This window comes from Monodelphis domestica, chromosome 1, assembly GCF_027887165.1.
Source record: "Monodelphis domestica isolate mMonDom1 chromosome 1, mMonDom1.pri, whole genome shotgun sequence".
NCBI classification, from domain to species: domain Eukaryota; kingdom Metazoa; phylum Chordata; class Mammalia; order Didelphimorphia; family Didelphidae; genus Monodelphis; species Monodelphis domestica.
In genome coordinates this window covers 62240669-62265677 of record NC_077227.1, presented here as the reverse complement: position 1 = coordinate 62265677, position 25009 = coordinate 62240669, and the positions used below count along the sequence as shown (strand labels likewise).

At 44.5% G+C, this 25009-nt stretch overlaps 1 protein-coding gene across 1 annotated transcript in view; it reads left to right on the top strand.

Moving 5' to 3' along the window:
- Nucleotides 1–25009, top strand: part of ZCCHC24 (zinc finger CCHC-type containing 24) — a 137688-nt gene that overhangs the window by 12544 nt on the left and 100135 nt on the right. Inside the window, 1 exon segment of the mRNA XM_001364865.4 lies at nt 3422–3622. Coding sequence (XP_001364902.2) covers nt 3422–3622 — 201 coding nt within the window.

The window sequence follows — 25009 nt, the reverse complement described above, 5'->3', positions numbered from 1 at the left end:
ATGATCTGGGGTTAAGTTTTGGTAAGACCCATGATGTGTTTAGCCCTTTAGCAGGTAATGTGGCAGATACTGTGAGGTATAATATAAAAGTCCTGCCCTTGAAGAACTTACAGTCATGTTGGTGAGGTAGTTCATAAAAAGATAATAAACAATGCCAAACAAGTCATCAACATCAATTGTAAACATGGCAGAAGTAGTAATTAGCAGGGGAGTTCAGGAGATAGGGAGATAGATGCTTGTGAGTTTTGGCCAAGTAGTCATTTTGCTCTCTTTTTTTATCTAGAAGAAAAAAATCAGACTGGTTTTAGAATCTCTGCTCCATCACTTTTGTAGGAGGCCGAGTGAGTGAGAGGATTCCTTTTTCCTCTCTCCCTTGCCACCCTCTCCCCCTCCCCAAGATTCCTTTGCAGTGGGTTGGGTTCAAATCAAATCCCAGGAGCCATTTTTGTGGTGGATCTCCCATCTTATGGGTGAGATCCTGGAGAGAATGAGAGAGAGAGAGAGAGAGAGAGAGAGAGAGAGAGAGAGAGAGAGAGAGAGAGAGAGAGAGAGAGAGAGAGAGAGAGAGAGAGAGAGAGAGAGAATGGGGAGGGAAGAAAGGGGGGGAGAGAGACAGAGACAGAGAGAGAAAAGGAGGAAGGGAGAAAGAGAGAGACAGAGAGAGACAGAGAGAGAGAGAAGGGAGAGACATGGCTGGGGGATGGAGAGGGAGGATACCAAAGGGAGTAGGGACATAGAAGGAACTGTTGGGCCTTCCAGAGAAAGCCCTATTTCTTTGAGAACAACAGCCAGTGGGATAGAATGAATCAGCTTTCTTCTCATTTTCCAGTGTAATGTTTTTTTGGCCTCCCTCTTCCAAGATTCTTCCTCCTTTCCCCAGGCTTTGTGATAGACCATAAAGCTGTATTTTAGGGGGAGTGTTGCCAAACACATCAGTTTTGATTGTAGGTTGGGTTTTTTTTTCCCCAAGAGGTCCAACAGCAGGAGATGCCCCTTCCCCCAAAGGGACTCTAGGGAGTCTGTGGGAAACCATGGCAGGAGAGTCATCCAAGTGCAGGTTTGCACCCATTCACCTTGATCTCTAATAAATTCTCCAGATCCATTCTCTTGATCCCTTCCCCCTCTCTGCTCCCCACACACTCCCGGAGCTGAGCAGCCTCTGGAAGCTTTGAGAGAGGAAACATTGCTGACCCACCCCTAAGGTCACCAACCTTTTATGGAAGGCTTTGGAAAGAGGTCAGAGGGGGGTCAGGGGAATGGCAGTGTGTCTTAGTGGTCAGAGCAGGAACTTGGGGAATTGGAACTGGTCAAGGGAAGGGGGAGAAGAAATAAAATATTTGGACTAACACTTCTGGGAGTCTCCCCTTTACCATGACAGAAATGAATTAGCCCCTCACTCCCAAATTCCCCCATGGGGCCAGGAAAATCTTGTGCAAATGTAAAAACAGTTGTGAGGAATGTTGTAGAAGAAGAGCAGAAGGCTGGGGTAGCCCTAGGAGAAGTGTTTGTCTGTGGGAGTGTCTGTGGGGAGCTGAAAGTGGCCCCCAGAGTGGGGAGGAGGTTTTTAATGACAATTAATAGGTTTCCTCATCCACCACCAGAATATTACTGATTTTTATTGAATCTCATAAGCCTCTATTTGTAGAAATGTTGAAGTGGGAGGATGCTATTATTTCTGAAATTGCATTTACTTGCCATGGCACAGTTTGAGGGTCTTGTTTGGATGAACTTTTTGATGTCAGAACCACAACTTGATCTCAGGGAAGTTAAAAATGAATCTGAGAGCCTCTGCAGGTCATTTGCATGGTACCGTACAATACTTTATCATTTGTAAAGTCCTTTCTTTTCTATTGGCCCATTTGATGGCCTCATTAGTGCCCTGAGGTGAGGTTGGTAGGGCAGATATGATTATTTCCATTTTGTGGATGAGGGAACTGAGGCCAGTTAGACTACAGGTAGGTGCTTTGCCCAAGCTCACACAGCTCTTTGGCAGCAGAAGTAGAATAGAACTCTTCTGGGTCTCAGGCTGGCATTCTTTGCCCTCTGTTGTTTTCCAAAGACCTTCAAAGTTTTGGAAGCAATGAAAAAGGAAAGATGAACTTGGCAGATGCCTGGATTTCTTTGGAGGTGACTAATATTAAACCCTAAATCATGGAAAGGCAGGGTGTGGGATACCATTTGCTCTCTTCCCACCTCCTGGGAGGTTATAGTTCAGCAGTTCAGCGTGGTTGTGCTGTTTGATAGAATGAACAGCTGTTCTGAGGCTTCGGTTCTGGGGTGGGGATAATGCAGAATGAAGTGACCTGGAGATGAAGATCTCCTACGGGGAATCCATGGCCAACTTCCCTTTCCTGGGCCTTCAAAGCTTCCTTGTGAGCCAAGACCTTGGCTATCGTCACCACCATCTTCATGACTGTAGGCAGAATAGGGCATTAAGTTTTGGTCCAAGAACTTTCCAAAGGCAGAGACCTTCTTCCATGCGCCCATCTCAGAATTAGCAGCCAACTGAGATCAGGAACTAATAATGCCTGAGTTTCCTGCCGTGGCCTTCTCTTACCCCCAACTCCCACCCCAAGGAATATCCCCGCTTTCAGGCCTCAGTCTCTCCTGGGTTAAAACAAAGATGGTAGCCATTCTTCAAAGGGGGTCACTGTTGAGCTGTGGCCCTACTTCCAAACGGTCTTACCCGTCCCATTGCTGCCTGTCAAATTCTTGTCTAACAAAGCCCTGGGCTGGTGCTGCTATAAATAGACCGTGTATACATCAGGCCAGGGGGCCAGGCCCCACTGTCTCTGAAGCCCTGCAGAACGGAGAGGTCTGGTTTCCCTCATCCAGACAGAAAAAAAGCCGCTGCTCTGTGAGGGATCTCACCCATGCTGAGGGCTCTGGCAGGAGGGAGTGGGGGTGGGCCCTGGGTGTCTTTACTAATGTTCTCCCCAGGCCCATTAATACTGACTAATCACTCCCAGGGGATAGGCTTGGGTCACTTGGGTGAAGGGGACCCTCTGCTCAGCTGGACATCTCAGAGGAAGTAGAAAGAGGGATCACGGGGTCTGGTGAGAAGTTTGATCTGGGAAAAAAATTAAGGCCTAACAATGAGGTATGGGGCCCAGAAGTGGGGGGAACAACATCTGGGTACCCTTGTAGGTCTTTTGTCTCCCAACCAGCATTTTAAGTATTGAGATTAGTGGGGGATTATGAGAGTGGTCCAAAGCCTCACTGCCTTTTCTGGCCCATTCTTCTCCTCATTTCTCATCTTCTGGCTTTGATACATAGTGCTGGGGGACCATAGGTGGACCAACTCCTTCTCTCCTCTGGGACTGAGTTTGCTCATCTATAAAGTGAGTAGGTTAGACTAAGTGGTCCCTAATGTCCCTTCTAGCATGAAATTCTATGAACCTCTCAACTTCTCTCTCTTCAGGCCCTCAGCAGCAGCCTGTACAAGAGCGCGTCTCCCTATGGCTCTCTCAACAACATCGTAGATGGGCTCAGCTCCCTCACCGAGCACTTCTCCGACTTGTCCCTCTCCTCGGAGGCCCGCAAGCCCAGCAAGAGGCCACCCCCTAATTACCTTTGCCACCTCTGCTTCAACAAGGGGCACTACATCAAAGATTGCCCCCAGGTAAGGACCAGGCTGCCTGAGCACTCTGGCTAAGGTTTCCATCCTTTAATGAGGACTCTCTGGTCTTTTGGGTCTAAAATCATTGGAAAAGTTTATCATTCACTATGGATGGGAAGGAGACATCTGACCTTGAACATTGCTTGCTTCCAAAACTGAGTTTCCTGTGTAGTGTCTCCAGTATCTTCATTTTTTCTTCCTCCACCCTTCTTCCCTTCCTTCCTCCCTCCCTCCTTCCTTCCTTCCTTCCTTCCTTCCTTCCTTCCTTCCTTCCTTCCTTCCTTCCTTCCTTCCTTCCTTCCTTCCTTCCTTCCTTCCTTCCTTCCTTCCTTCCTTCCTTCCTTCCTTCCTTCCTTCCTTCCTTCCTTCCTTCCCTCCTTCCTTCCCTCCTTCCTTCCTTCCCTCCTTCCTTCCTTCCCTCCCTCTTTCCCTCCTTCCTTCCTTCCTTCCTTCCTTCCTTCCTTCCTTCCTTCCTTCCTTCCTTCCTTCCTTCCTTCCTTCCTTCCTTGCTAAGAAAGAAGTTGACAGTGTTAGAGGATGGGGTAAAGATGATTGCATTCTCCTCTTCCAGCTTGATATTGGCTGGAATTGGCAAGTGTTTTGCTGCAACACATTGGAAAGAAGGGGAGTAGTTTGGGGGTTTGAATCCTGGGAATCCTAGTCCCAGTGTCCTGGCCAAGAAGGAAGGCCAGAGCAGGACTCCCAGCAGTAAACTTGGTCCAGTTGGAAGACTCAAGACAAATTCTAAGTTTCCTGAACCCAGCAGAAAGGTAATGGGGGACAATTTTCCAAAGCCTCCCCTGGCCTTCCTTTCCCCCCTTTCCTCCTGAAGGATCCATGGCCAGGTTTCCTGTTGGCTCAGGTTGGGTGCTGGCCCTGGTGGGAGGGGAGCTGGCAAACACTGCAGCCTCCTCACCACTCTCCCAAGGCCCCCGCCTCTTCTCAGTCACTGGGAAGGAATGTGGGGTGGATTCCAGGAATCCAGATGTGCTTGGTTTCGGTGTTCCCCTTATATTTCAGCTCCCTCACCTCCCCACCTTTTCTATCCTACAACCACTATTCTTCTGGGGAATCCTAAGAGAATCAGTAGATCTCCACAGCCCAGAAAGGCTCATGCTCGAGGGGAAGGACTGTCTATAAGCCAGCAAGGCTCAGATATATCAGGGGAAAGGGGGCTTCCTGGGAATGGAAAAAAGTCTTTCTACTATGGAACAAAAGAGGAAGGGGCAAGGGGGTTCTTGGGCACCTCAGAAGTACTGTGGAAATAAATTTACTAGCCTCCATCCTAAGTTCCATGAGTCCCTTCCACCAATTACAAATGAAGTAAAATAGCAGGCAACAAGGGAATCCTCTTTGATTCTGGACCCTGGAGCTGCCCATCAACAAAGAGAGGTCCTTTGGGCACCTTTTGCACAGCCCACCGGAGCAAAATCTTCTTAGCCAAGTCCACATGTGTCAAGATGGCTTAGCTATGAGTTGGTCTGGAGTTTTCCTCTTCTTATCTCTCACCCTTGACTCCAGCAGGGGATCAATGCTCTGAGAAGCTCTGCCCGACCTCACATGCTCAAGATGGGCCTTGATCTTGGCCTTGGCCAGTTTGAGAGGCAGATGAGAAACAGAGTTCTCATCCACCAGGGGTGACTGAGTGAGTGATGGCAGAGAGAGGCAAAGAAGTCTGTGCACAAAGATCTAATCAACTCCCAGTTATCCAGGGGGTGGATTAGCTGTTTTAGGGGGAGTGAGATCAGTGGCAGCAGGCTCTGAATTCCTCTCCTTTGGATTCAGTCAGTGCCAGCTCTTCTTATTAGCACTGATGAACAACAATTCATATTATTATTAATTCAAATGAGTAGCTAACTCAATTCAATTGGGCAAACGTTTGAAGGGCTACTGTGCCCAAAACTTTCAGCAGTGATATCCATACTTCTCCTGTGGCTCTGGGACTGCTTGAGCTCTACTTTCTTCTTCCCTTGTTGGCAATTATTTATTTGGCTTTTATTAGCCCTGTAACAGACCTAGCCAAGCACTTTGGGGGATATAGAAACAAAAGACACAGTTCCATTCTTCAAAGAGTCAACTGATGGGCTGGAGACTGAGGATACAAAGTTTGCATCCCTGCTTCAGAAACCCTGTAGCAGTGGTGGATGGTTTGGATTCCCCAGCCCACTGCTCAGTGTCTCCATGGTATCCCTCCCCCGGAATGCTGGGGATCATAGGTGGGTTCTAGCTAAACATTCTGGGCATCCCCAGATGTGGGATAAACAGCTACCTCCACGGTATTGTTAAACATACTAGGGAACTCCTCGGTCTTCCCACCTGCAAGTCCATGCTTTCTAGTGCTATTAGTTTCATCCTATCACTCCTTTGTTCAAAAGCCTATCCTGGATTCCTGTTTTCCACTGCTTACTCATTGCATTCTATCCTAAACTCTCCTGGTTTTGTGGCCAATAGTCCCTGCAACTTAGAATTGTCTTTCTTTCTTTTATTTACCTTTTTCCTGTTTATTTTTAGCCCAGATCTATGAGTTCCTAAGAATAACTAGCCTCAGGATAGCACTTTAAAGTGTGCAAAGGGATATGCACATGTGCCATCTCTTTTGAGCCTTAAAACAACCCTGGAAGGATCCATCCATGGAAGGAACTCCCAGTAAGGAAACTTAAACCCCCACAATGTAAGATCAGAATCTGCTGCAGCTCCCTGTCTTTAAAGAGTTCTCTGGGTCATTTTATCTAGGATATTTGCCCATGGTCTTACAATCAGGATAAAGCAAGGCAAGATTTGAACCCAAGTCCTTTTGACTGAGGCCAGCTTTTTATGTAGTATGCCATTATTTACTCATATCAAGCTTATGTCACATGCCTCCTGCTTCATGAAACCTTCCCTGATACTCCAGTCAGAAGTGAGAGCATCTTTCCTCAGAACTAGCCACTTTGTTTGCTCCTTCTTTTTTCATTTATCACATTTTTTGTTGCATTATAGCTGTTTGTTATGGGCATTTGCCAAGAAGGCCAAGGAGAGTATTCTGTTTACACACTTGTATTTCTCTCAATACAGGTATAATGCTTAAATATATTAATTCGACAAACAATTGTTAACAGTTATTAGGGACTGGGTCTCCCTACCAAAGCCATTCTAGTGAGTCAGAGTGCCTAAAGATACTCCCTCCCAACTTTCAATAACTATTGTGCCTCTTCTGGTACCATTAGAGAATCCCTGTGAAAATACAGACTTCCCTGGTTGGGGTCATATGGTTGAAGCATCATCAGACATGAATAGATTGGTGTGAATTAGTTTATTCACTTCTTTCCAACTTTATGACTGAAAAGAAGCTAGGACAGAGAGGCTCCAAGGCATAAAGCAATAACTAGGGAAAGCTAGCTTGCTGTGGAGAGCAGACAAATGGTCCTAAGCAGCCAAAAGGGTGTTGGGTGCCTGAGGTGGGCGTAAGTAAGCATTGAATGTTGGGGTGGGAGGGTGCCAAAGACAAAGCTTCACAGTCTTGCAAGGGGCCAGTGCTGACTGGACACACTGCAATCTAAAGATCCAATTTGCCTGAACTCTTGCTAATGTCAGCAAGAGCCAGTGAGACCTGACTAAAGGGAAATCTCTGAAGAACCAGCCAGAATTTGCAAGGTTTCCATCATTCTACTGGCACCGGGTACTTTTTTAGCACTTTTTGAGTGTGGAGGAGACCACTCTGAACCCAGTGAATAACCAAAGCCTGGCCTGTATTTCTTCCAAAAAAGTGAATATGTTACTTGGACCATTCCAGCAATGACCAGAGTTTGGACTTTGCCTGTAAACTACGCAAATGCAACGCTACACACTTTAAAAAACCATGGGTGTTACTGAAACACATAGTGGCCAGAGGTGACCCAGAGAGTAAGGGCAGGAGGAAATAAAAATGTTAAGCCAAGCTCCAGCCTAGGGTGCCTCTTAGAAACCTAAATGCTGGGGGATGGAGATGGAGGGAGAGAGACAGAGATAAGAGACAGAGACCGAGAGAGAAAAAGAGAGAGGAGGTGTAGACAGAGAGGAGAGACAGACAGAAAGAGAAAAAAGAGAGAGGAGAGACAGAGATGCAGACAGAGAGGAGAGACAGAGAAAGAGAAAAAGAGAGAGGAGAGAGATAAAGACAGAGAGGAGAGACAGAGACAGAGAGAGAGAGAAAGAGAAAAAAGAGAGGAGAGAGATGCAGACAGAGAGGAGAGACAGAGAGAAAGAGAAAAAGAGAGGAGAGACTGAAAGAGAGAGAAAAAGAGGAGAGATGCAGATAGAGAAGAGAGACAGAGGCAGAAAGAGAGAAACAGAAAAACAGAGATGCAGACACACAGAGAAAGACAGAGTGACATACAGACAGAGATAGAAAGAAAGAAAGAGAGGGAGAGAGTGTGAGAGACATATATATATATATATATATATATATATATATATAGAGAGAGAGAGAGAGAGAGAGAGAGAGAGAGAGAGAGGGAGGGAGGGAGAGGGAAAGGGAAAGGGAGAGGGAGAGGGATGGGATGGAGTTGGGGGGGAAGTCCCCTAGGGTAATGCAGATTAGATGCACTTGTGCAAGGGTGCTATCAGTATTTCTGAATGAATTTACTGTATCACAGGATAAGAGGATTTGCCCGAGTGTGGGTCATGCAAAGAGCAGCTGCCTCTATTTTTACCCAGTTGTTCCCTTTTATATTTCAGGGTGGCAGCTGTCTAGGGGTACATCAGGGTTATGGGGTGGGTTGGTTTTATAACTTCATTTCAGATGGAAGCTACCCAGGAGTCTGGGACATCAAAGGCCCCTTCCCAACATCTGCATTTCAGAATCTTGCTCAACCTGTGAACAGCTGGCTCTTCCTAATGCTCGGCTAGCCAGTCCGTAACTTAGACGGCTTCAGCATACAGGGGCAGGGGCCTTGGCAACCACAGCTGGGGCATTTTGCTCTGAACAGGCTGTGCTCACAGACTTCCAGGCCATGAGTGTGTGCTTGTGTGCATGAGTGTGAGGGTCCTTGACATTGAACAGGTGTGTGTGTGTGTGTGTTTGTGAAGGAACATGCCTACATGTCAGGCATCATGAAGATGTTCATGAGAAAAAGCTGGAGGCCAGGCAGACTGAAGGACCCTCAAGGATAGGTTTTAGGGGACAGGAGGACATCAGTCCTGGGAAGAGACAGTCCGGTGTGGACTCTGCCACTATTGTCCCTGAAGCTATTCCCCACGGATGCACTGATCATGCCTTCTGGACTATTTTTTTAAACCCTTACCTTCTGTCTTAGTAACAATTCTAAGGCAGAAGAATGAAGACTAGGCAAATGGGGTTCAGTGACTTGTCCAGGGTCACACAGCTAGGAAGAGTCCGAGGCCAGATTTGTACCCAGGCCCTACCATCTCTAAGCCTGGCTCTATCCACTGAGCCACAGCTGCCCTGCCTTCTGGGCTTTTTAACAAGCTGATCTTGATTTCAGATATTCTGGTCTGGTTGTCCTCAGGAGCCATGGAGATGTCCTGCGAATCCAATTATTTAGGAAATAGGACCTGAATGAATGGAGTCAGTAAACGTTCCAATCAAAACACAAAAGCCCCAAACGATTGCTAAGGGCAGCCCTGAGACGCAGAAGAGCCGTGGTGTTCCATCCCATCCCGTGTTGTGCCTGTGGCTGGGCACGCGCGCTCTATGGGATGGGGAGCAGGATGATGGGGAGGACTGGTAGAACCCCCTCAAGGCGCTTGCACCGCACGGTGTACACGAAGATAAAACCTGAAGCGATTTCCGGATTTCATGGATGCACAGAACAAATAATCCTGTCAGACCAAGTTTTCCGAATTTGGATTGGGGAAGACGGTCGCTCTGCCCATGGAAGATGCTAGGATGGTGGTAGGAAACCCGCTCTGGGGAATTGTGGATTTCTGCTTTTGTAGGAGGTTTCGGTGACCCCGGGAAGGGGCTCTGAAGGAGCCATCCCACTGTTTAGAAGGAAAGAGGCCACTCGGTGCAGAGCATAGGGCTTTTTCTGTTAGGCTTCCCTTTACTGTGTGACCTTGGGCAGGTCCCTGGCAAGGTAGGCAGGACGATCCTGAGGATGATCCATCGGAAGACATCGAAGCCGGGCCAGGTGAAGTGGACTGTGAAACTAGTCCGTGGCAGGGCCTGGACCAGAACTGGGGTCTCTTTATTCTCAGCTTGAGGCTTTGCCCTCAACCACTTCCTTCATTCCTATCTTGTTATTTTGTTCCTGATAGAATCCGAGGCCCCGGGGTTGGGGTGCAGGGGGTGGGGTGTCAGCAGCTCTTACCCAAGACCCTGCATCCCTCTGCCAGTGCTCTCCCTCCACCCTCCACCCCCAATTGCAGCCAAGTGCTCAGCCTGGCGGGACCAGTGGCCAGATGGCAGGATGCCCAAACTCCCTGAGCAAGGAAGGGGGAGGGGGAGCCTCTGGCCCGCCTGCTCGCCTACCCCCTCCTTGGCCGGCCATCTTTCAGAGTTTGTTTATTCTTTCCAGGGAGGCACCCGTTGGGGTTTGGGAGTGCCCCTCCCCAGACGCACACCTGTGGCACACATTTTTACGTGTGAGCATGTGCATGGATGCGTGTTGGGGGGATGTTTCAGAAGAAGGTCCTAGACCACTCCAAGGGTTTTTAAAGTCCTTCTTGTCCCGCGGGAAGCAACCATTCCTGATTCAGCATGCTTGAGGCCACTAATGAAATCCAGATGTCAGACACAAAACAATAATCTCTCCCACCCATCTGGCAGATCAAGTTTCTTGGAGATTGCAAAAGAAGAAGGAAAAAAAAAACCCAGGGAGAGATTCCTAGAACAGCTAAAACTTTAGAATTAGGCATGTAAATAGTTCCAGGACTTTGGGATGGATTTGGGTGGGGGAGTGGTGAAAAGGTGGGGAGAAAGAGATGGCTTAGGGTGGAAAGGGGTTGAGGTAGGAAGGGGAAGCAGACAGAACAGGGAGGAATTGGCATGCTTGCTCTGTCCCCTTTCCTCACCCCATGGACTCTGAAGCCTTTTTGTTTCCCTTTCTTGGGATTCTCTATCTGACAGAGTCTCCCAGGAATTTCTGTCTTCAGGATCTGGACCTAGGATTCTCTTTCACGACTTTATGCCTCTCAGGTATCACCAACTCAGTTTCCTCGACTGCAAAATGGGATAATAATAGCAGCCATCTCACACAATTGTTTTGAGGATCAAACATGGGATGATATTTGTAAAGTGCTTAGCATTGTACCCTGCACATAGTAGGTGCTTAGGAGCTGCTCATTCCCTCCCTACTCTATGTATAGAGGAGAATAATGTGTGATAAGGATGGAAAAGTAGTTTGGGACCAGGCTGCAAAGGGCTTTAGTTAAAGAATTATAATTGGGATATTATAACATCAAAAGGAACTGGGTAGACTAGAATGGACAAGGTAGAAAAATATCGTTAAGTCTTGTTTGATTCTTTGCAATGGAAAGTCACCAGAAGTTCAAAAGATCACAAATCTAGAGCTGGAAGAGCCACAGTAGGCAACTGAACCCAACTCTCATTTTATAGATGAGGAAATGAGGCTCAGAGAAATAAAGGAACTGGCCCACTGTCACACAGGTAGTAGGCAGTAGTCAAACTCAGATCTCCATAAATCCAAAGCCAGCACTCTCTCTGCTTTGTATCTAGCTTGGGAGACTTTAGAGGTTCCTAAGAGGTTTACAGCAAATATTATCCCACAAACCCCTTTTATATTGTATATTTATATTATAACCCCTTGTTAAAATTGTACCTAGCTTTCAGGGTGTCATACTTTTAAAAAATCTTATATTTCTTATCTTCTGTTGTTATTTTGCCTTCGATTCAAAATATATTCATTACCATCACTGCCCCAAGAGTTTCCCATCTCTTTGAACAAAGAACAAAAAAGAAAGAGAAAAAACATCAGTTCTGCAAAGCCAACCAATTTGTTATCTCTGTCTGGCAGCATGTGCCCCGTTCCATCCCAACACTCATCTCCCAAGGCATGACCCAAGAACTCGACCTTGCTGAATGGGCACTTTCCAGTCTTGCCCAATAGGTGGTGCTCCCAGTGCCAGCTCAGTCATTCTGATGAACTAGATGTGTTTGCCAGGGTGGACTGAATAAAGCAGTGCATTATCCAGGCACACTCTGACCTGTCCTTAAAGAATAATGCTTGTAAACTACTATGAGGGGAAGAATTGCATGATCCTGTGTTTGAATCTGCTTGGATTTGCCACCAATCACACACACACACACACACACACACACACACACACCTGCCCTCAGTTTCCTCATCTGTAAAATGAGAGGGCTGGACTGGACTGGATGATGTTTACCATTTCCAACTCTAAATCTGGGTCTCCCAAACCTGTGCCTCCTGGTCCTTGACTCAGAGTTGGAGTCTTCAGGCCAGTTAATTGAATGCAGATATTCTGGTGGGGTGGCTGTTCCTGGTCCAGAGATTCCCACTTGGGAACTCCTGGTGCTGGCTGTGGACTCTGAGTTAGGCTTGGGCTAAGCTAGGCTGAGTTAGGCAAGGGACAAGAGGTCTAAAAGCCTTCTGAGATGGATGGACTAGTGATAGTGTCCTCTACCTCAACTATAATCTTTCCAGTTCATCAAGCAAGGTAGGACTCCTGACATCTCAACCACACAGTTCGGAGCATCAGCAAGAATAGAAGGGAGTTGGGAAGCCCAAAGTCACCATTTCCTGAAGCTCTCCTACTTGCATCCACAGGGAAAGGACCTATTGGTTATCAGGTTGGACATCAAGGTATGCCCAACCATTGTTTCAATCTCAACCAATATGGGCTGGGGTGAACTAGAAACTTTTTCTTGTGGTGCCAGGGTAAAGTCCAAAAATGTAAATACTAAATTGTAATTAGTTCTAATGGGATTTTTCTGTTTGTTTTAAAGGTGGGGTAGAGGATGGAAGGAGGCTAACATAAACTTGTTGCATGAATAATTGGGTTCCATATTTAGTACTGGCATGTGCCCCTCTCTGGTTGACACATTTTTTGTTGAAAATAAGCACCTTGGTAAATGAGGCCATGATGGCTTAGACCTTTCCCTGGTTATTGGGGAACATCCAATTGATAGGCAAAAATGGCTGGCTGGCTGGTTTGTAGCTGAAGGAACCATCTAGGGCTGGGATTCCTCTTCTGTTTCTCTAGAGACCCCAGGGGACAATTGACCTGCAGGCTAGGAATGACGTCCCTGAGTATCATTTGGGACTTGGCCCTGCCTCCCTGAATCAGCTCTTGTGTATTGAGCATGGCAGGCCATCCATAGCTAGGGCACAAAGGGTGGTTCTCCTAGGGTAGGAGCAAAAGTGTTACTTAATTCAGTGGCTTCTTTAGTGAGTTCCTGAGAGGATTCAGCTGCCTTCCCTCAACTATGCTTTCATCAAATAGGATCCTTTAGTTTTTCATGGAATTAGTCAAGAGGGTGGTTTCATCCCATTGGACATCCTGGCTCCCTTCCTGGAAGATGCTATGCACATTATACTCCTGAATTGCTCCACTGTTGAAGCAGGCAAAGACATTGACCTTTGATAGGGATGGGTCTTCAGATATGCCCTCATGAGGTATTCATTCATTCCGGAGTTCTCTCCTGAGGCATTCATTGTGCTGCCTTCAGTCAGGAATGCTACCAGGTAGCAGGACCCACTAGCCACAGATCAGAAGGTCCAAGTAGTCCTATAGCTGTAACTTCATGCACAATGCCATCTGTGCCAGGAAGCTGTCTAGTCTACCTATGTGGCTTGTTAATTTGCTGTTTTGGGTGAAAGTGGGGGTCCTGGGTCAGCTGATATCCCAGGGGCCCTTTGCTAGTACTCTCCCCACTAGCATTTTCTTATCAACATACTCCAGCTTTGTTGGAGATGTGACAGTGTGCTTAAATGGCCTCCAATGTTGCCTCTGTGTCTGAGATCAGCCTTGTAGCAGAAGTGGAATCCCTTTCTGACATCTAACACTTGTTTGAAGGTCTAAAGTGAAAGGGAACCCACACTGGTTGAAGGAAACTCACCCTGGTTTGGGGTATCCTTTAATGTTAGGAAATGTTTCCTCATTTTAGCCTAAATTTGTCGCTGCAACTTCCACATGGTTCTGCCTTCTGGGACCAAACAAAATGAGTTTCACTTTTTGAAAAAGTGAAAGCAGTAGGAGAGACAGAGACAGAGAGATAGACAGAGAGAGAATCAGAAAGAAAAGGGAGAGAGACGGAGAGAGGAAGATGGAGAGAGACACACAAAGACAGAGAGAGAAATACAGAGATAGAGAGAGAAAAGGGGAAGGACAGCGAGATGGAGAGAAATATAGACAGAGAAGGAAAGATAGAAAGACAAACAGAAAGAGAAAAAGAGACAGAGAAAGAGAGGGAGAAGGAGACAGAGATAGAGAGATAGAGGAGAGACAGTCAGAGAGAGGCACAGAGATGAGAAAAGGACAGAGATAGAAAGACCCTGAAAGATGGAGATAGAGAATTAAAGAGAAAAAAGAGACAGAGGGAAAGAGAGAAAGAGATAGAGAGGCAGAAACAGAGTTGTTTATTATTCTGTTTGGCTAACAAAAACTTCCTTCTCTATCTCTATTCTAAACAGATCTCCAAGTTCAGAATGAATGTCTTTCTCCTTTACTCTTTCCTCCAAACCAGGCTTCTTGTGTCTGGAAAAGAGAGGAATGTAGAAAGGAAGGATGATGGATCCTAAATACAATCCATTTTCTCTTCACAATTTTGTTAAGGAGATAGACTCTTGGAGATGAAGAAAACAGAAGCCAGTGTCCCATAGAAGTTTTTACAGTAGTCTGCCTTAGGTAATTTAGGAGAGAGATGTTTATGCTGGAAATGACAGAACAAAAACCATTAAGAAGATGAATATCTAAGATAAATAAAAGAAACATCAAGAGGATACCTACTTACCCTAAATAAAGTCATTCATTATGACCAGGTGAACTGTATCATCTGGTCCTAGAAGAATTGGCAGATATCATTGCTGAGCTATTTTCAGTGATATTTGGAAGATCATTGAAAACAGGAAAATGTACCATAAGATTGGTATGTCCATTGTTGTCCAGATTTTCCAAAAAGGAAGAGTCTACAAACTATAAGCCAGTGAGCTTGGCTTTGATGCCTGAAAAAATTTTAGAATGGGTCATTTAAGAGATGGTTGGTGAAATGTCTAGAAAGGAAAGTGGTCGTTACAAAGAACCAGCATGACTTTTATCAAGAATAGCTTATTTGGGAGCAATTAGGTGGTTCAGTGGATAGAAAGTCAACTCTGGAGCTGGGAGGTCCTGGGTTCAAATCTGCTTCTGATATTTCCTAGTTTTGTGGCCCTGGGAAAGTCACTTAATCCTGTTTGCTTAGCCTTTGCCCTTCTGTCTTAGAGTTGTTACTGGGATGGAGGAAGGTAGAGTTTAAAAAAATAGATGATCTTAGCCTAGCCTTATTAGACAGGATTGCTAAACTAGTAAGTGAGAGGAATCCTGGGGATATATTTGACCTAGATTTTAGCGAAATTTTTGATAAAGTATCTCATACTATTTTTGTGAAAAAGATGGACTAATTGGTTAATAATACAATCTTCTGGATTCAGAACTGACTAAATGGCTAGGGTCAAAGCTTAACTATGAAGAGTTCAATATCAATGTGGCAGAAGGTCACTGGGGGAGTGCCTCAGGGATCTGTGCTTGGTCCTATGCTACTGAACATTTTTATCTATGATTTGCATAAAGCCATAGATGGTGTGCTCATCTAATTTGCAGATCACAGAAAGGAAGGTGAGATGGCTAACACAACGGACTGTAGTCAGGGTCTAAAGGGATCTTGATCGGCTCTAAGAGTACTGAACTCTCTAGTCCCCTATAATGGGATAAAATTGTGTAAAGTATTTCACTTGGACACAGATGGGGAGGCATGGAGAGACAATAATTCTAAAAACACTCGGGATTTTGAATGAACTGTAAGTTCAACATGAGTCTATAGTGTATTTTGGAAGCCAAAGAAGCTCATTGGATCTTAGGCTGGATTTGGAGGGGAAGAGCTTTCAGGAGGGTAGCAAGGAAGTGAAGGACCTTGAATAGGAGCCATATGAGGTTCTGCTCAAGAACTGCATATGTTTAACCTGGAGAAAGAGAGACTCAGTGGGGACGTGATAGCTGGGTTCAAATATTTAAAAAGTTGTTAGGAAAAGGAGGGATTAGACTGGCTCTGTTTGGTCTTAAAGGGCTGAACCAAGAACAGTGCATGGAAGATGCAATTTAGGCTTGAGGTCAGGAAAGACCTTTCTAATAATTAGAGCTATCTCCATTGGAATGAACTGCCTTGGGAGGGGTTGGGGTGGGATGTATCCCTTTCCTTGGATGCCTTTAACAGTCACTTGTTGAGTATGTTACAGTGGGGCTTCCTTCATGCATTGGACAAATGGTTCCTGAAGTCCCTTCAAACTCTCAAGTTCTGGAATGTTTCACATTCCAGACCCAATTCTGATAAGGGTGGGGAAGGGAGAGGGGGATGACTGCACCCTTCCCCTTCCTTGTATCTGTCCATCTGACAAACCCTTGCTAGCTTGGTGTGTCACTCCACTCTTCTCTTAGTGTGCTTCCAGGCCTTTGCTGCCATCAAGTCCTCTCTTACTGGGTACCCCCTTTCTCAAGCCAGAGCCACAGCTGAATTTAGCAAAGGTATAAGAACAAGGAAAGAGTTCTCTACAAATATAGCCCCAGTGATAGAATGTTAGAGAGTACCAGTTATGAAGAGCAGAATTCCCAACTAGGAATGCCCTACACAAGCTTTAAAACCGAAAGATGACCTATTAACTCTCATTCTACAGAGGACACTGGAAGCTTCAAGAATCTAAGTAATTTAAGCTTAAATTCACACAGTTAGAAAGTAGAAAAGCCAGGATTCAAACCTCAGTCCTCTCACTTTTCAGTCAATGCTCTTTTCACAATACCACAGACATCTCTCCTCTTTGAGATTCCCTAATTTAATTAGCCAATAGTACTTGCCCAATTCTAGCCAGCTTCAGAATCAAGAAGATAGGAGTTCAAGCTCAGTCTTGACACATATTGATTGACTGAGGCTAGAAAAATCCCTCAGCCTTTCAGAGTTGCCAAGCAATTTCCTAAACCTAGAGATTGCAAAACAAGGGTCAATAGTGGAGGGCATTTCCTCACCTGAATTCCTCCACACTGGCAGGTCCAAACTATAATAAAAGCTAGGACAAAAACAATTCCTCCCTCTACCCCTTCCAGTAGCTGGTCCGAGTCTTCCAAACTCTAAATTAATCTCAGCCTGAATTTTATTTGAAAATGGTTCAGTGGCCACCCACACCCACCCACCCCCCACACAGAAGTTAGGCTGCCATCTTGGGCTATAAAAGACACCACATGTGGTCTTTCCACTTTTTCAGCTTCTTGGGACTGGGGATTCCTTCTTATCAGAGGTTGTAGGATTTGACCCTCTTCTGATTTGCCTTATGAAGCCCATTTTCAGGTTTGTGATACGTGTCACAGCTCTGGTCTATCAATAAAGGATGCCTAAGTTGAGTTACAGAAATACATCTGCAACATATATAACCATTTCTTTGTAGAGAAAGAAACTCATTTGGTCCACGTTTCTCTATTGGAGAATAGGAATCCATAGATCCTTCAATTAATCCTAAGAATGGGGACAGAAAGGGAGTGTTAGCAGAGGAATTGTGCATTGGCTACAGGAGGGGATCTGGGGGAGGGCTGGGAGAGAACATGAATCTTGTAACCATGAAAAAATATTCAAAATTAATTAATTAAATAAAATTTTAAAAAAGAAAGAGAGGGCTAGGATCTATTCTATTCCACCAATTCTCATTGTTCAGTGGAAAAGAATACTGACCTGAGGACTTGGGTCCTATTCCTAGTTTGTCACACACTAGAAGTGTGACCTAAGATGCATCCTGCCCCCCAAATTTCATCTGCCTAGGCTGGAATGATGACCCCGATTGAATGAGAAAATTTAATAAATGCATAGTCCTACCCATGGGTTCAGAGGTCAATTGTTGAAATCTGGATGATCAAGTTTATTTTTTTAAAAATTGAGATTTTTAGGGACCAACTCAATATGTCATCAGTGTGACATTTTGCCAAAATAGCTAGTGGCATCTTAAGGCTGCATTAAAGGAAGCATAGGGTCCAGAATGAAGGAGAGTACAGCTGACTACTTTGCTTTGCTCTCCATCTGTACTGTTGTGTTCCATTCTGGGCCCCACATTTAATTTAATTTATTTTTAAAATTTTTTCCATGATTACATGATTTTTGTTGTCTCCCACCCCTCTTCCCTCCCCCCCTCCCAGAACTGACAAGCAAGTTCACTGGGTTATACGTATATTATCACTCAAAACCCATTTCCATATTATTCATTATTGCAATAGAACAATCTTTTAAAACCAAAACCCCAAATCCTATACCCATATAAACAAGTGACAAATCATATGCTTTCCTCTGGATTTCTACTCCAATATTTCTTTTTCTAGATGTGGATAGTGTTCTTCCTCATAAGTCCCTCAGAATTGTCCTGGATCATTGCATTACTTTTAGTAGCAAAGTCAATCACATTCGATTGTCCCACAATGTTTCAGTTACTGTGTACAATGTTCTGCTTATTTCACTGCGTATCAGTTCATGTAGGTCGTTCCAGTTCTGATAGAAGTCTGTCTATTCATCATTCTTATAGCATGATAGTACTCCATTGCCATCATATACCACAATTTGTTCAGTCATTCCCCAATTGAGGGACACCCCCCATTTTCCAATTTTGGGCCACCACAAAAAGTGGGGTCCCACATATTAAAAAAGAAACCTTTACTTTCCATCTTAGAATCAGTACTGTGTATTGGTTCCAAGGCAGAAGAGCAATAAGGGCTAGTTAATGGGGGTCAAGTGTCTTAAATTTGAACCCAGGACCTCTCATCTTTGGACCTGGCTCTCCATCCACTAAGCCACCTATCTTCCCCTAACCCCGTTCCCCCAGGTTCTACATTTTTAGGAAGACTATTTCCAATCTGCATCTTGGAAAACAACCCAGGATGATAAGTAGATTGGAGATGCTGCCATCTTGAGGATCCTCTGAAGGATCTAGGGATCTTGTAGAAAATGAGACTTGTGGGGACCTCTTATCTGTCTTCAGTACCTGAAGGGTATTATACAGAAGAGAAATTAGATTTGCTCTGCTTGGTCCCAGAGCACAGAACTCAGAGTTTTGAGTGGAAGCTGACAAAAAGCTCAGTATAAAAAAAAAATTCAAAATTTAAAACGAGCTGCTTTGGGAGGTAGTGAGTTCCCTCTCCCTGAAAGCAGGGGTTGGATGATATCTGTGAGTATATTGAAGACCCTGGCACAGTGGATAAAGTGCTGGGCTGGAGTCAGGGAGACGTGAGTTCCAATCTAGCCTTAGATACTTCCTGGCGGTGTGCCTCTGTGCAAGTCACTTGCACTTTTTTGGCTTCAGTTTCCTCACCTATAAAATGGGGATAAATAACAGCACCTACCTTCCGGGGTTGAAGTAAATGAGATAATAATTGTGAAGCACTTAGCATGGTGCCTAGCACAGAGAAAATGCTTTTTAGGTGTTAGTTTATTATATCATTATAATATTATATATATATATATATTGATGATGATGATGATGATGATGATAAGAGTTTGACTAGATGGCCTTGGAGAGGCCTTCCACCTCTGAGATTTTTATCCAGGAGATTTCTAAGGTCTTTTATTGTGCTAATATCTTGCCATTCTAAATCCATCCCAGTGTAGAGATATACTATCCCAGATAGTATAGGCTGACTAAAGGTCTTTTTTTAACTTAAAAGGGGTAGGGGAAATGGTGAACCTGAAGTAATTCAGAATAGGTGGTTTAGGAACAGCAAGGCCCAGCGGATAGAATACTGGGCTTGGAATCAAGAAGACATCTTTATGAGTTCAAATGTGGCCTCCGATTTGTGACCCTGGACAAGTCTCTTCACTTTGGTTGTCTCAGTTTCCTCATCTGTAAAATACTTAAAAAACCCAAAAACTCAACAACAAAAAAACTATTTTAGTATCTTTGCCAAGAAAACCTCAAAATGGGATCATCAAAAACCTGAAACAACATCCTTTTTTCCCTTAAATGTAAAGCATTGGCATAATTTTTATTTATGGGGGGAGTGAATGGGAGGAGGGAATATCCTGTTTATCCCATGCCCTGTCTTGACTGAGTTCAGCGGAACCTTATAACAATTTGGTTCATTATTGTGTAGATTCAGATGTTCTTTGGGTAAAATCATGATTTTGAAACAACACCATCCTTAAAGAGAGGAATAAAAAGGAACAGGCATTTGAGGCTGGTCGGGGTTGTGCAGCAGGTGCTGGTGCTGAGAGATAGGGAAAGTGGTGAAGTGACCCCACAAGTCATCACGCTCACCCTTCCAAGGGCCTCGATGAAGGGAGTCAAGCAGGCAATCCAGGCAACACCCACCCTGGCTCTTCAAGCCAGAACAGCTGCAGGGGTGTGTGGGCAAGGGGGCAGGGCAGAAGGGTCAGCTATCATGGCAGCCTTCCTGTCTGCCAAGCGCCCAGCAGGAAAAATGCCATCTGGGGCGATTTTCACGTCCCTGGTGGCAAATTTTTAGCATGTTCTCCTTTTTTCAAGTGGTCAGGAGGCAGCGACGCTGGGTACTTAGCCCAGGCATCTCTCTTGTGCCTGCCCCTTGCCTGGTTACTCTGGTGCTGGCCAGGCTGTCATACAGGAGAGGCTCCTCTCCTGGGCACGGGAGCCTGTGCCCACCCCACTTGCTCATGGCAATAGTGACTAAGTCAGGGCTAGGAAGCTCAAATCCAGCTTCCTTTGGAAGCCTTCATTGTCCTTCTTGGGTCATAACAACCTTCCTCTCTTCTAAACTCCGTACCATTGGACCAGTAGCATTCTTCACATCTGCCTCTCTAGAGACTGCAGCCCACGAAGGAAGGCAGAAGTCTGTGCCCAGCACTTTGCCCTCCATGCACTAGATACCTGGCCATAATCACAGTCATTTTGGTCTTCCCTCCACACAGCTGAGCCCTGGCCAGGATTGCCATTTCTATTCCTAATTAAAAAAATTTTAATAACAAATTTTAACATTAGTTTTCCAACATGATAGGATCCATCCCGTCTCCCTCCCTTCTTCCCTCCCCACTCCCAGAACTGACAAGCAATTCAATCTGGGTTATGCCCGTCTCACAGGATGGAAATTTCTAGATGGGCTGCCACCTTCCCACTGCCTGCCTGGCACTGCCCCCTCTTCATAGGGATCAGGCACCCTCTAACCCACCCAAAATTTCCTGCTTTCCTTTGTTCCTCCTTCTTTCCGGCTAGAATGTAATAGGAAATTTAACAGGTTCTTGAGAGGAGGAACTGTTTTGTAGTTGTTTTAAATTTGTATCCCCAGTGCCTGGCACAGAGGAAGTGTTCCATAAATGCTTTATCTTCCCATCTATAAGGACGGCTTATATTTATATTTATAATTCTGCATAGTGAACAAAGAAGCACTTTTACATCCTTTCTCTCACCCTGACCCCATGGAACTGTAAACATCCGATGAGAGACCGTAGACAATGCACTTTATAAATCTTGGCTTTATCGAAGATGCCCCCACCCTTGCTGGCCCTTTCTTGGGTAGAGGAGTGCCCTAAGACACTCTCTCTTCTAAAGTGGAGCCATTCTTGCTCTACCATTTCTAGTTTTAAAGACTTGCTTGGGAAGTGACAGATTAAATGATTTGCCCAGCATCCCACAGCAATATGTGTCAGAGGCCAGATTTCTGACCCCAAGGCTAGCTCTTCATCCATGATGCCATGCTGGCTCTCCAAAGGCTATAAATATATATATGATATATATTTATGATATATCTATGATATATGAATGTCAGCAATTTTCATGATCATCTTACTCTCATCATTATTATTATTGTCCCTGTTATTTTCATTTCTCTGATATCTTCTCATCATCAAAATAGGGTTGAGAGAGAAATGGTCTTGGGACTAGATACTCTCTTGTTAGTATTATTTTTTTAAATCCTTACCTTCTGTCTTAGAATCAATACTGTGTATTGGTTCCAAGGCAGAAGAGCAATAAAGGCTAGGCAGTGGTGGTTAAGTGACTTGCCCAGGGTCACATAGCTAGGAAGTGTCTGAGGCCACATTTAAATTTAGGGTTTCCCATCTCTAGGTCTGGCTTTTAATCCACTGAGTCACCCAGCTGCTCCTAGTATTCTTTTATATCTAATAAATTCTGGACTCTTCTCCTGGTTGATAAAATCACTGCTTTTATCCTTCTTTAATTTTAATTTAAGTTTATTATGTATATTGTTATATATTTTATTTTATATATAATATATGAAATATTTATAATTATTATTATTTTAACTGACTGGCAAGATATAAGCTTTTTCTCTATAGACTCACTGAAAATGTCCTTGGATTCAACTCCAGTAGCAGAGAGAACACACTGTTCCCGCATGATTTTGTTCTCTGCTAGGTCTCTGTTTAGAAAGAATTCCATTCCTTGTAGTTTGGAGATTGTGAGTGTTTGGTATGACCACATATATTAAAACATCATTTTAAAGTTCTTGTTTATGCAAGGGAGATGATGGGCAACAGTTCAGTCTGTAATGGTGATGCCGTTTCAGTTCAGTTGAGTTCTCTGGGATGTTTGGAGATCTGTACTTAGAGCATTAGGACTTAGTGCCTCTCAGCCAAGGAAAGAGAGGGAGCATCTGGTATAGAGTTCAGGCCACCGGTTCATACCTTGCTAGAGAGTTTAGAGTGACCCATTTTTTACAGCCATCAGCGATATGTTGCATAGTTTTTTTCTATCAGCTTCTGTCCTGGGTCCTTCCATACAGTCTCTCAGCAACCTTATCCACCCTTGTGGGTGTAACTGTCCACTCCAAGCAGATAACTCCCAGCTCTATATATCTGGTCTCAATCTCCCTCCTGAACTTCAGTCCTGCCTCCCCAATTGCCTATTGGACATTTCCTACTGGATGTCCCAGAGGCATCTTAAATTCAATATACCTAAAACTGAATTCAAAAACGAAACCTTCCCCTTTTCCAGATCTTTCTGCTTCTGAGCAAAAAGACCACGTTCCTTCCAGTGTCTTAGGTTCCTTAGCTCGGGATAATCCTGTTATAAATGAAAATTAATCTAGAGGCTTATTACCAAATTTATAAGCATTTATTAGTAAAGAGGGAGAAAGACAGAAAAAAGGTTTTTATTTGCCTTGCGCAGTCCTCAGCTTCTTTCTCTCTCACCTCAGCTATCCAAACAGTTTCTGTGTGTTCACAGTATTTCTCCCATCCAGCCCTTCCTCTCCACTTAATTACTACCATCTTTGTTCATTAAAGTCATCATCTCTTGCCTTGATTATTGCAATCGACTTCCTTTTTTAAAAAAAAATCCTTATTTTGTCATAGTAACAACAGAAGGACAAAGGCTAGGGTAAATAGGTTAGGTGACTTGCCCAGGGTTACACAGGTAGGAAGAGTCTTGAGGCCCTGATTTGAACCCAGGATGTCTTATCTCCAAGTCTGGCTCTCAATCCTCTGCGCCACTTGGCTGCCCCTCAATAGACTTTTTTTTTAAAGCCTTATCTTCTCTCTTAGAATCAATACTATGTAGTAGTAAAGACTAGTCAATGGGGTTGAATGACTTGCCCAGGGTCACCCAGTTAGGAAGTATCTGAGGTCAGATTTGAACCCAAGAACCTCCCATCTCTAGGACTGATTCCCCATCCCCTGAGCCAACTAGCCACCACCTCAATAGACTTTTAATAGGTCTCCCTGCCTCATGTTTCTCACAGCTCTTGACCTTCCAATACACAGATGTCAGAGCAATTTTCCTTAAGTGTAGATGTAATTTTGTGACACTCAGACAAATCCAGGGGCTCCTTGTTGCCCATGTGAGCTCCTATCTATCAGTCACTTCTATCTGGAAGGTTCAAGCTAGGTCTCATGGAGTTACTAGGCTTCATGTTATTCGAGGTAGACCTTTTGGAGGTGTAGATAGAAAGGATTGCAATATGTGGAGAAGTGGTTATTGGATTCACCTGAAACACATGTCCTGGAATGTGGGATGCCATATGCAATGGCACATGGGCAGGAGATCAGGATGAGATCAGGGAACAGCTAATAATCAAATTTGGCAGGAACATGGAGTCCATGAAGGGAGTGGAGTGAAATTAAACAAAATAGGTTGGAGCCGGATTGTGGAAGGCCTTAAATGCCAGGCCCTGGGGCCATCCTGGATGCCTACAGGGAGACTCAAGCGTTTCAGGCAGGGAAGTGATGCTGACCTAGGTCTTTGGAGTCATCAATGGAGAACCATGGCGACATGATGGAGAGGACAAGTAATGACAGTGTCTCCTTCATAGTGGGCATTGGTGGCTCATGAAGGAACTGAATTCTCATTTCTCCATTAGAAGACCACTCTGAGGCAAGAATGCAGTGGGCTTGCCACCATGAACATTGATGAGATTTAAGTAATGGATCTACCAATTTGACATTTACTTTGTTTTGCTCTAAGCATGGATCTCAGCAGGCACTTCCCATTAGCTTTGGTTTTCATTTCAGCTATTGTACTTTAGAATGTCATAGCCTGTCTGTCCCAGAGATTTTCATATCTATTATCTCACTTGATTATCTCAACTACAGAGACAGAGACAGAGAGAGAGAGAGAGAGAGAGAGAGAGAGAGAGAGACAGACAGACAGACAGACAGACAGACAGACAGACAGAGGTGCATAGAGGATATAGAGTAACTTACCCTTTTAACAAATAAGAGGTGAGTGAAGTGACTTTCTTGAGAGCTACACAGCTATCTAAAGCAGAGATGAAAACCCAGGCCTGCTCAGTCTTGATCCACAATCATTTCTGCTCTTTTGGTTTCAGAAGAAAAATGGCTGGTGGCTTGGGTAGGGGCCCTGGGAACATATTTATTTCTCTTGCCTTCCCCTCAGTCTCTAGATCACACAGGGTTCTTATTGCCTTGATTTCTTTCTCTCTTTCTTTCTCTCTTTCTCTCTCTCTTTCTTTTTTTCTCTCTTTCTCTCTTTCTCTCTTTCTTTCTTCTTTCTTTCTTTCTTTCTTTCTTTCTTTCTTTCTTTCTTTCTTTCTTTCTTTCTTTCTTTCTTTCTTTCTTTCTTTCTTTCTTTCTTTCTTTCTTTCTTTCTTTCTTCCTTCCTTCCTTCCTTCCTTCCTTCCTTCCTTCCTTCCTTCCTTCCTTCCTTCCTTCCTTCCTTTCTTTCTTTCTTTCTTTCTTTCTTTCTTTCTTTCTTTCTTTCTTTCTTTCTTTCTTTCTTTCTTTCTTTCTTTCTTTCTTTCTTTCTTTCTTTCTTTCTTTCTTTC